The sequence below is a fragment of the Cloeon dipterum genome, chromosome 2, assembly GCF_949628265.1.
Source record: "Cloeon dipterum chromosome 2, ieCloDipt1.1, whole genome shotgun sequence".
Taxonomy (NCBI): domain Eukaryota; kingdom Metazoa; phylum Arthropoda; class Insecta; order Ephemeroptera; family Baetidae; genus Cloeon; species Cloeon dipterum.
The window spans coordinates 349462-361262 of NC_088787.1; the positions used below are offsets into that span (position 1 = coordinate 349462).

General features: G+C 40.7%; 2 protein-coding genes across 2 annotated transcripts; one reads left to right on the top strand and one right to left on the bottom strand.

The window, feature by feature from the left end:
• The first annotated feature begins 4130 nt into the window (after positions 1-4130).
• On the top strand, positions 4131-5755 carry LOC135936315 (protein yellow-like). Its single transcript, XM_065479077.1, has 4 exons — positions 4131-4528; positions 4598-5179; positions 5322-5469; positions 5556-5755. The coding sequence occupies exons 1-4, from the start codon at positions 4202-4204 to the stop codon at positions 5591-5593; spliced, it is 1095 nt and encodes a 364-aa protein (XP_065335149.1). The 5' UTR covers positions 4131-4201; the 3' UTR covers positions 5594-5755.
• Positions 5756-6061: 306 nt separating this feature from the next.
• Positions 6062-11792, bottom strand: LOC135935100 (uncharacterized). Its single transcript, XM_065477174.1, has 5 exons — positions 9978-11792; positions 8131-8306; positions 7872-8068; positions 6648-7477; positions 6062-6587 (listed from the first exon to the last, which is right to left on the bottom strand). The coding sequence occupies exons 2-5, from the start codon at positions 8294-8296 to the stop codon at positions 6146-6148; spliced, it is 1635 nt and encodes a 544-aa protein (XP_065333246.1). The 5' UTR covers positions 8297-8306; positions 9978-11792; the 3' UTR covers positions 6062-6145.
• Between the last annotated feature and the right edge of the window lie 9 nt (positions 11793-11801).

An 11801-nucleotide genomic window follows, 5' to 3' on the forward strand; every position in this document is an offset into this window, starting at 1 on the left:
TAGGAAAGAGGAAACTGCACGACCATTCAGCGTATCAGGGGCATGGTGGCTGACGTTTGTGGTCGCCTTTGGGCCGTCGATGACGGAAATGAGTTTTGTCCAGCAAAGCTCTGAATTTTTGACCTAACGGAAAACGATTCGGTCATCCTGGTCCATCAATTCACCAATGAGGACGTCAGTCATGATTTCAGCAACAGGGATCTGAAATCCCTGGTCCTTGATGAGCGACCGAACGACACTTTTGCGTACATTCCTGACTATATGTCGGGAAACATGATCGTATTTAGCCTCAAGGAGAAAGTTTCTTGGGCAATCCAAATTAAGGACATCAGAATTAGTTGTATTGCCCTTTCGCCAATAAAGGGAAAAGAATTGGTCTACCTGGCATCTACCTTGGAAACAGGACTATATTCAGTTCCCCTTTCGGAATTAAGGACGAGGGGAAGAAAATATCCTTTGACCCCTACTCTGGTTGGCAAAAAGACAGCCGGCTCCTTAAGAATGCTCATGGACAACAAAGGGAAATTATATTTTGACCTCGATAACTTGAAATACGTTGGCACTTGGGACACCACTGCTCCCTTCAAGGAAGAACAAATCTACAAGGTATTTTTTCTTGGGGAAAGTTGAATTTGAGCCAATTCAATGTTTGATTTATATTAAATATTCATAAAGAAGAGGCCAAATAAAGATAAATATTTTCAAATATTTTAACTTTCCTAGAAATATCATAATGAGTAGTTTTAGACGAATTTTTGGATTGATTGACGGGAATTTTTTTTATTTTTGCTGGTAGAATATTTTTTCTATCAAACAAAAAGAACAAAAAAAGTGTTTGCTATAGCAATGTTCCTCCATTAAAAATGCATTATTTTCCAATTATTATGCACTTTAAATAGTTCGGGAAGGATCCATATTAAGTGAACCCCTGTTTGGCAAGTGGTCTTCAGATCTTGATGAAATTCGGTGAAGATGATGCCCTAGGGAACCTAAGTTAAACCCTAAAATATTAGGTCAAAATTCCAAAAATTGTTCATTTTACAGGGGTTCAAAGTTTGAGATTTTTGAAAAAGGTGATGTTTTCAGCGATTTGTAACTTGGACTCTGTTTATAGTAAACACAAAAATTAGGTATCCAAAATATTTTACGTTTGATGCCAAACAACTTTCCCACGATGACCAACTTCGTAGGTCAAAGGTCAAGGTCACTAAATTGGGGTCAAACTTTTCAAAAAAATCCCACATACCCAAGTACATAAAATTTGGGAAATTCAAAATAGCCAAAATGTGCCTCATATCCATGGTAACAACATATAAAAAATTGGCGATACGTTTTTTTTTCGTTTTCGAGATATTTTGAATTGATTGTTAAAATCGATGTTTTCCGGGTCTTCTGATCATAAGTAAAAACACGTTTTCCGCTTAATCTCAGCTTCTATGGGTCCGATTTACAAAAACCGCACACCGTTTGATACGTAATGACCTCCCCTAGGTAATGCAAGTGATCATAAGGGTGCCCACCCCCTTCAAACCCTTAAGCACCCCCTGGAAATCCGAAAAAATTATTTTTTCATATTTTTAACCTCTATCTCGACAAATTAAGCGTGATACCAATCAAGTATGTCCCAAAATAGTTACAATAATAAATATTATTATTTTCTTTGTAGAGGAAACCTTCAAAAAAATAAAATTGCTAATATGAAGATATTAAAAAAATATTTAAGGTTTATTTAAAAAATAGCATTAAATCGGGTTTTCGTTTATTCAAAATAACTTGATTAATCTTTATTTATTAATATTTTAAAAATAAATTTAATATTTCACACTGTTCTTTTATTATTATAAATAAATGCAACCAATAATTTATGTGCAACCATCATTATTTGATGCATATTGTGTGCAATTTCAGATATTTGAATTGGTTGCATTTAATAATTTTTTGTTAAAATATTAATAAATAAAGATTAATCAAGTTATTTTGAATAAACGAAAACCCGATTTAATGCTATTTTTTAAATAAACCTTAAATATTTTTTTAATATCTTCATATTAGCAATTTTATTTTTTTGAAGGTTTCCTCTACAAAGAAAATAATAATATTTATTATTGTAACTATTTTGGGACATACTTGATTGGTATCACGCTTAATTTGTCGAGATAGAGGTTAAAAATATGAAAAAATAATTTTTTCGGATTTCCAGGGGGTGCTTAAGGGTTTGAAGGGGGTGGGCACCCTTATGATCACTTGCATTACCTAGGGGAGGTCATTACGTATCAAACGGTGTGCGGTTTTTGTAAATCGGACCCATAGAAGCTGAGATTAAGCGGAAAACGTGTTTTTACTTATGATCAGAAGACCCGGAAAACATCGATTTTAACAATCAATTCAAAATATCTCGAAAACGAAAAAAAAAACGTATCGCCAATTTTTTATATGTTGTTACCATGGATATGAGGCACATTTTGGCTATTTTGAATTTCCCAAATTTTATGTACTTGGGTATGTGGGATTTTTTTGAAAAGTTTGACCCCAATTTAGTGACCTTGACCTTTGACCTACGAAGTTGGTCATCGTGGGAAAGTTGTTTGGCATCAAACGTAAAATATTTTGGATACCTAATTTTTGTGTTTACTATAAACAGAGTCCAAGTTACAAATCGCTGAAAACATCACCTTTTTCAAAAATCTCAAACTTTGAACCCCTGTAAAATGAACAATTTTTGGAATTTTGACCTAATATTTTAGGGTTTAACTTAGGTTCCCTAGGGCATCATCTTCACCGAATTTCATCAAGATCTGAAGACCACTTGCCAAACAGGGGTTCACTTAATATGGATCCTTCCTTCGTATTTTGGATTGTTGTAGGATGAGCGACTGACTACTTATAGCTTTCCGTTCAGTTTCGCCTTTGACACGTGTAATAATCTTTGGATCCTGACCAAAGATGAAGGAAAAACGACAAATTTTCGGCTCCTTCGCGGGGCAGTCGGAGCGAAGACGTACTTGTACAACGACCTCATCATTGCTCCCAAAGGTAATGCACTTCTCTTAATTCACCAATAAATACCATCACAAAGGGGGCACTAGAGATGATAAAATCCAGGGAAGACACTTCATTTCTTAAACAATTTAATCCTTTAAATTCCTGCCAATTATTGAGCTGCCAGTTAGATTTTCAACGTGTATCTTTATAAAAATGTTTTCTGTTTGTACAGGGTGCGGAAGAGTTTCCTCAAATTACCCTACAAAAATATACGAAGATTCCATCGAAAAAAACGAGTTCAATATCTCATATTTGGTCTGCTTGGCCGTTTCCTGCATGATTTCATGTTGCATTATTTTGTGGCTGGCTCTATGGGTGAAAAGGTTGAAGAAAACCGCCGCCCGGACGAGAAATGAACTCCAGGAAATGTCCGTTTTTTCCTCCTGATAACGTAGTCGAACGCGAACAGTTGGACGAGGACATTTACGACGACGTCGCTCCTCCCGTCGCCTCCACTTCTGGCCAAGTCAAGCCTGGAACTGCCAGGCCTTATTCTGACCCACATATATTTACGATCAAGTCATTCCATCGCCTTCTGGCTCTGAACTTTATCCCCGAATCCTTTCTATCGATGGCGAGCCCCACCAATAGCTTTGTTAAAATTATAACATTCCCCTAATTACATATTTATCCATAATATATACGTGCGTAAAACTAGCGATTCTAAATTGATTTTAATTTTGTGTACCAAACACAAAGTATAACAATTGAATAAAATCGTCAGCGGAAAAATAGCTTATTATAATTTATCTGTTTTTATCACCAACTGATTTCGAGTGGCATTATGTTCATTTCAACACCATAGTTGCTCGTATATAAACCAAGGATCACATACAATATACATATTTGCGGCAGTTGGACTGTATATAAGAATGAAAACCGCAAATATATTTAAAAAATTATTTTCCTCGCTTCCATGAGCACTGAATTTATACACTTTGGCCAGAAAGAGCTGCTCGGCAACAGCAAACAATATTTTCGCAGTTTGACCCGTGACCCTAGTGACGAAATCGTTTGCCCTTTCCTCTCCGGATCTTCTCTGATATAAAAAAGCGCTCTCAAATTATGCGATTAGTCGAAAAGAGCAGCGCACCGCACCAATACTGGTAATTAAGCGATTCATTCATTTTGTGAACAGTTGGAAGAAGCTTATTGAAGAATGGCTCCGTTTTTCGTCGCCATTTTCCTGCTCGGCTTTTCATCGCTGGCCATGGCCACCGCCTCAATCTTCAATCAAGTCTTTGAGTGGAATGAATTGGACTTCGAGTGGCCGTCGGAGGAAAGCAGGACGCAGGCCGTGAAAGACGGAACTTTCAGACTAGGGACTATTGAACCTCGTTTCATGGCTGTCTACGGATCAAGGATCTTCCTCAGCCTTGAGAAATTTCCAGGCATTCCGGTGAGTCTGGTGTCTTTGCCGACGAGCAGCGCGTCCTCTGCACCCCCAAAGCTCACTCCATTCCCTTCGTGGGACATGCATCTTAATGTAAGTTGCAAATTCCGGTTTACACATTGCTCTGAATCTGCAGGTCATTGATTTTATTTCTTCTCTCAGGGATCAGGAAACTGCAACAAGTTCCACATGGCACAAGGCCTTCAAGTGGACTCCATCGGCAGGCTGTGGGTTCTCGACGAGTGCAGTATCAATTGCACTGCCAAACTGTGGATTTTCGACTTGAGCAACAACAAAACCGAACTGCTTCATCGCTTACCTTTTCGAGCCAACAGGATGCACGATTTTGTGCTCGACGAAACGCCCAATGAAACCTTGGCCTACATCACGTTTTGGGGTGACGATTACATTCTCGTGTTTAGTTTAGAAAGAAAAGACTCTCGGATAGTGGACACGCCAGGAATCGACGTTTTCTCCGTCGCCCTTTCCCCTAAGGATCAGGAACCGAGGCAGCAGCTCTACCTTGGCAAAGACAACTCCAATAAACTGTATGCAATTTACGTTTCCGCTCTCAGGAACGGAACTCGAACTGCAGAACCAAAGCTAATCGGAACCTGGGATGCAGTTCAATCGTACAGAATGCTGATTGACAACCACGGGATTATGTACGCCGCATTTTTGGACAATAATTCTATATACTCTTGGAACACTTCTCAGCCATTTCGGGATCATCGTTTTCATCAGGTTTGAAACCAAATTTTATTATTCTTAGATTTGTTGTATCGATTCTCTTAGTTCAATTACGCCTGCTGAGAATAGAGTGTGAGCTCAGCCTGTTTTTCGGTAAAACTCTTAATTTTTACGTCTGTGAATTAATTGGTTTTAGGTCACTGGTTTGGAACATGCTTTGCCGTTTACTTTTGCCCTGGACCAAAACGGAACCCTCTGGATGACGGTGTTTGATAACAAAAGAGAACCCAGATGCAGACTTTTGAAAGCTGCAGTCGGCACAAAATCAATCGAGGACTCGCCAGGTCAGTTATTAATACGAATTTTGGCCAATCGGTCGCCAATCTAACAAAATGAACCCCATTTTGAACTTGTCTCGATGTTTTTATAGGATCCTCCTGTTCGTGCAACAAGCGTCAGACTGCCTAAGGTTTGAAGAGTGCCTTTGCAAAGGTTGGATGGAAGGGCGAAAACTGCGAACCAACCTGGGAGTGCACCTGCGCCTGCCCAACTTTTATACAAAGCTCTGTGACCTAAAAATAATTTAGACTCGAGTAGTAGTTGGATATTAAATGTTTTCAGGGAAATTGATTCCTAGTTTTACTTTTTGCCAAAACCCTGAACATTAGTATTTTTTGATTTGTATTGCCACGACGAGAGCAACTCTATTAGCCTGCTATTGCAGAGTGGCCGCCACCTGATGGTGTTCAATCAGGTTTTCTATAATTTTCGAATGCTCCAGTTCGTGTTTAGAGAACAGTTTGTTAACCTTTGCCAGGTGAGAAGGAAAATTGAACACCGCGACCCAACCTGGCTGCGTCCACGGCACAATTGGATTCTTGATTTCCTTGCAGGGTTCTGTGATCGACATGGTCAAATACAAATCGATACTTTTAAATTATTAAATATATTACACGCATAATTACAACACTTAACAATTAAGATCACAGCCAAAATGTCATGAAAGTCGTGAAATGTAGTTCATTCTGTGCTTCTGAAAGCAAAAAGAAATTGCAAAAAGTTCTGCTCGCCACCAAGCAGCATAATTTCCTTGGAGAAAGGAACAAGCGGAGTGTAGTGGAGGACAGTGCCGCGTCGAGGCAGCATCGGCAGGAATTCCCTTCCTAAATTGATGCTCAATTCAACCGTGCTGAAATTCGGCAGGAAAACACTCGAGTTCTTGATCAGTTCTGCAAACGCACTCAAAGTGTCAGTAGCCAGTCCGTGCAGTTCAACTGAATAAACGCCGAAATTCAGCGTGAAAGACTCGAGGCGCTTCCCCAATTGCCCTTCAGCCACGAGTTCTGCCACTTTTTGCAGGTCTTCCAACTCGAAGCTCCCAACTCGCGTCTTCTTGAGTGCCAGCCGCTCCAAATTCGGCAACGAACGCAGAAGACCAGACAGCAAATATCTCGATTGGTTGCTAAAAGAATTTAAAATGTTATTAGTGCCTCAATATAAAATCAGTAAATTGATCAATTACCTGGAAATTGTCCAGCTGAATTCCGTGATTGTCGGGAATACTGCTGGCCTGCTGCCATATTCATTTTCAATGATGACATCGGCAATTGACAGCTTCCTCAGCAGTGGACACGATTCACCAATCTCATTGAGGTAAAGGCTGTTGGGTCCGCCACTAATGTTCAACTCAAGAAGCCCACGCCCATAGGACGCCACAAACTTGTCCACCACGTTTTCGACGTCGTAGCTGCAGTTCAACTCGAGGCACTCAACGTGTCCAAAGTTCAGCAGCGAGTCGATTTTCTCCTCGGGCACCACCCAGTAGAGGACCTTGAGGGACTTGACCTCGGGGAAAAATTGGTCCAACGGCATCATAGTGGGAACTGTGTACAAGTGCTGCAGGGCAGACGCTTCAAAGGGCAGATCGTCCTTTTCCAGGAAGCCGAGAGGAAGTTCTTGCTTCTCCACGCGGCATTCAAATATCTGCACGTTTGGCAGGTGTTTGATGCAGTGCCTCCTGAATTTGTCTTTTCCCTCGCTCAAATCTGCTACTGGCATGAACAGGAAAACCTCCAGACGCGACAAGCACTTTTTAAATTCATCAACGTGTTGGTAGTTCGCCCCGCACACGTTTATTCCTTTGAGCTCAATGTGCGTAAGGTACTCGAGCTCCTTGCACGTGTGCATCACGTCGCTCAGGTCCAGGTAGAGGTCAGGCGCGGTCAGGGTCTGGAGGTTGCGCAGCCTGCAAACCGACCTAAGCACGTGTTGCTCGCCGATGATCGCGTTCCAGTTTTTCGTAATCTCCAGAGTTTGCAGATGGGTTGATTTTTCTGCCAGGAGATACAGAGCCTACACAAAAAAATGATGTTGGTTAAAGAAAGACAAATTTTGCGAGGTCCCTCAGCCAAACAATCGATTCCTGAGGGTCAAAATAGTCAGAAAATATGTTTTTTCCGTTAAAAAATTGCAACGCGATGCGCGAACTTTTTTCCCGCCAAAACAAATGAATGCAAGAGTTGCGCATGCGTCACAGCTGGTTTGAGCACTTGCAGATAGACCGAATTCTATGTCAGAACCATACGCAGCTGGTTCATTCATTTATTTTGGTGGGAAATAAAGTTGCGCTAGGCTTTTTTAATGGAAAAAAATTCCTCTTTACCTAATTCGATCCTCAGAAATCGATTGGTGGGCTCAGAAACGTCATCAAAGGCGTTCTTTAAATTTAAATTTAATTTACACAAACCTTTTTATAGAATTTTGCGCGCAACTTCTTGCGGCAAAATGTCATCAGTGCGTCGAGGTCCATTTCCGTCGTTTTCCAATTAAGCAAATCGGAAAACGCTTGAAAATAATCGACGAATTCGGTATTTGGAATGCCGTTTGGTCCGCCGTACTCAGTTCTAATAAGTCTATCCAACACTAGATTTTTCACGTCGTTTGCTGCAATTTTAATAAATTATTAATTAATAAATTTTTACTTTCACGTGATTTTAGCGTCATACATAAGCTTGTTAGAAGCAAGGTGCGTTCCTTGTTGTACAGGTAAAGCGGAGCATTGTGTCGAACTGTCTCGGCGGCCAACTGCTGCAAACTCTTGACAGCAACGGGCTTGATGTTCAAAGCCTGCAACTTGTTTTCGGCGAACTTCAATTTCTCCTTGTTGTCCATGATGATCTTCCTGCATGGAATGGAAGTTAGCAAAATTTGAGTCACGAAGAAACAGTGTTCATAAAAGTTAATTTAATTAACTGAAGAGAAATGTATTCCCGGCAGTGCAAACTAATTAATTCAAAATTTCAGCATCTTTTCGAGGCAATTAAAAATCACCAAAAGTTGGTTACACGATTTTCTGGAAGTTAATTAATTTTTTAAGGAAAAAAGGGACGTAGATCTGCGCAGGGCGCATGCGCGTCGCGGCTCGCTTTAAACGCTCAGTCAGTTTTCTGCCCAATTTGTCAATTATATGACCAAAAGTAGGTCAAAGTATCCATAAAGTAGCGACTAAGCCGGCAAAACCACGTAAAAGCATCGACCTGAGGAAGGTCGTTGGCGGGCGAAGTCAAAGTACCGCCAACTGTGCCAGAAAGTGCAAAAAATAAGCATAAAAAACAGCCTCTGGAGCAATCTCAGGTCGCGGTACCCTGAAAAAGGTCATCAGGTTACTGCCCACGAAAGCCGAAACGATTACCTATCCAATGAGTGGTCGTGGTCGAGGGTAGTTTGAAACGTCGAATTTTTTGGTAAATTATTAAACCATTCTCGGCTGGTGAACTTTGTCGACAACCAGCTCAAAAACCAGAAAAACTCGAATTTTAATTTTTCAATTTGCTCGAAAAAATAGAAAATTGCTACGCAGATGGGAGGTGGTCACCAGCGTTGGGTGGAGTCACTGGCTTTCCATTTGGAGTTGGCGTTTTGAAAAAATCGCCAATTTTCTATTTCAATTTTTAATCTTATGAGCGAAGTCCAAAAATCACGTTTTTCAATATTCAAAATCAATCTTCTAGAAATTCGCTAATGGAATCGGGTGATACTTGGTCTTAAAGCATAGCCAGATTAACTGTTTACAATTTTATCGTGAGTTTTGCTCGATTTAATTCCCCAATCGCGAGATGCAGCGGCCGGAATTTGCAGCTTTTGGCAAAAACACGCATTTTCCATTGCAGCACCGCTCAAGCCAAACCCTTCAAACGATTTTGAAAAAAATCCCCCAAAATAATTTTTATTCGAGATTGCTAGGCGGCATATTCAATTAAAATACGGGTGAGGATGAACAAATTTTGTGAAATATTTGACTTTTTTAAAAATCTCGCCGAAAAAATGACACCGCGTCCCGAAAAATTATCCGATTTTGAAAAACTAAACACGAGCAGACCGGCATTGTCGAGGAGGATCGTTTGGTGCAGAAAAAACCCCCGCCGACCCACTGGGCCCCGGCCAGGCCCCGGGAACAAAAATTTTGAAATGTCGCGATGCGTGTTTTTTCAACTTTAAAAATTCATAGCTCAAGCTCCTATGGGTGGCACGATCAAAAACGAATGTTCCCCGTACTCTCTGCAAAATTCTGCGTAGGATTCAACCACTCGCCGCCCCTGACAGCCCCCTCCACCCCCTAAAACCGTCGCAAAAAGTGTAAAGATATTCTGATTATTTTTTTTATTTGTCCTATCAACATTAGGGAGATCCTGGTCCTCGGCCACTTGATTTCAAACCCCCGCACGTTGATTTGCCGGGTTTGGCGCGTTTCGGCGCGGTTTTGCCAATTTTTTAACCCGCGAGCATAGGGAATTAGGGAGCCGGTTTACAGATCGGGATTATTAAATTAAATGAATCAATATCAATTAATTACCTGAATAGAGCGTTGCAGAGAGCAAATCCTGTTATTATTTCAACCACCACGCGTTGATGTAGGGGTAGAAACAGCCGAAAAGCGAGTAAAATCCGCAGGAATTTTTGACACGTGGTGTTTTTGGTGGCGAGAAAGACGGCTGCTTGATGCGTGTGCTATTGTTGCCTCTCCTGCAGCTGCGGATGCTGAAATTCAATTTAATCTATGCTGAATGGAATGTATTCTGGAATACAAAGAGCATCGGCTATAGCACACCTCTGAGCTGTGGCGCTGCGAACGCATCTCCTCTATATCCCTGAGACTGCTAGGAGGTTTATCCAGGGTCAAAGAAAATATTCCTGAATTTAAATATCAATTAATTACCTGAATAGAGCGTTGCAGAGAGCCAACCACTGCGCGTTGCTTTAGGGGTAGAAACAGCCGAAAAGCGAGGAATTTTTGACACGTGGTGTTTTAGGTGGCGAGAAAGATGGCTGCTTGATGCGTGCTAGTGTTGCCTCTCCTGCAGCTAGATGCGGGATGGAAAGATTTCTGGAATACAAGGAGAATTGGCTATAGCGCACGTCCAAACTGTGGCGCTGCGAACGCAACTCCCCTATGTACCTGAGACTGCTAGGAGGTTTATCCAGGGTCCAAGAAAATATTCCCTTGCATAAGGCGAACACATGTTTTCAAAAATAAATATTATTTATGCTTTTTATTTTTTTCTGTAAAATCTCAAATTGTTTTTTACCTATAAAATTAAATTGTTTTCTTAGCAATAAGGCACCTTCCACGCTTCTTTTCGTAAATTTTAGAGCCACTACATTCACACGCCTTTAAAAATTCCAAGAAAATCCAGCGTAGACAGTAATTTTGATTGAAATAAAATTTCAAATATGCCCAGAGTTTTTCAAATTAATTTTTCTCAACACGTGTTGACAATGAAAATAAAAGTGACGTTTTGACGCTTAATTTACAAGCAACAAATTTTGAAAACAAATTTAATTATATATATATTTTTAACCTATAATAAATCTATAATTTATTTACTCCACCGGGGGCCGGGTTGCGATCTGTGTTGGTTTCTTCCGGTCAGAAGTCAATCTGGCGTTGAAATTTATAATTTTTTGAATATTCGCCCGTTTTGAAGCTGCGCAGTAAACGTGTGCGCATCTTAACCATGCGCAGTATGTTCAAATCGCTTCTTAATCTTTCAGGGAGGCAGAAAATTATCACTGCGCATGCGTGACTCGAATTAAAACCTTCTGCGCAGTCGTAATTCCCACCGGGGTCCGGATTTGAGATCTAGTTTGGTTTCCGCCGGTCAGAAATGAATATGGCGTCGAAATAATGGAGGCCAATCAGGATAAAGGGGCGTGCCGACCTAATAATTTAATTCCCGCGTATTTTGTTTCATTTCCATTCGCCTGACGTGCCATCTAACGATCGATTCGCCAATTAATGGGCTAATCAGCTGTTCATAAAGAAATAACATAAAAAATATGCATTTTGCTGAAGCTATTTTTGTGATTTTTCCCGCCTTACTCTACGAGACGCCATATCTGCGCGGCGCGTGAATCCTGACCCCGGTGATTTATTCAGAAATGCATTATTTTAACCATCTCTACGTGGTTCACAATATATTTCCCAAACTAATATTCGAATTTTAATCTGCACAAAATCAGATGGAGAATTTCAGGAAATTGGAATGCGTCTTTTATTTATTAAATTTTTTCATTGAATGTCGATGAATCGCGGCGGAGTGGGATTTGCGGCGGGTGAATGGCGGGAGGAGAAACGGCAGGAATCGAGGTTGCGCTCGGCCGCCGAGAGTAAAGCAAA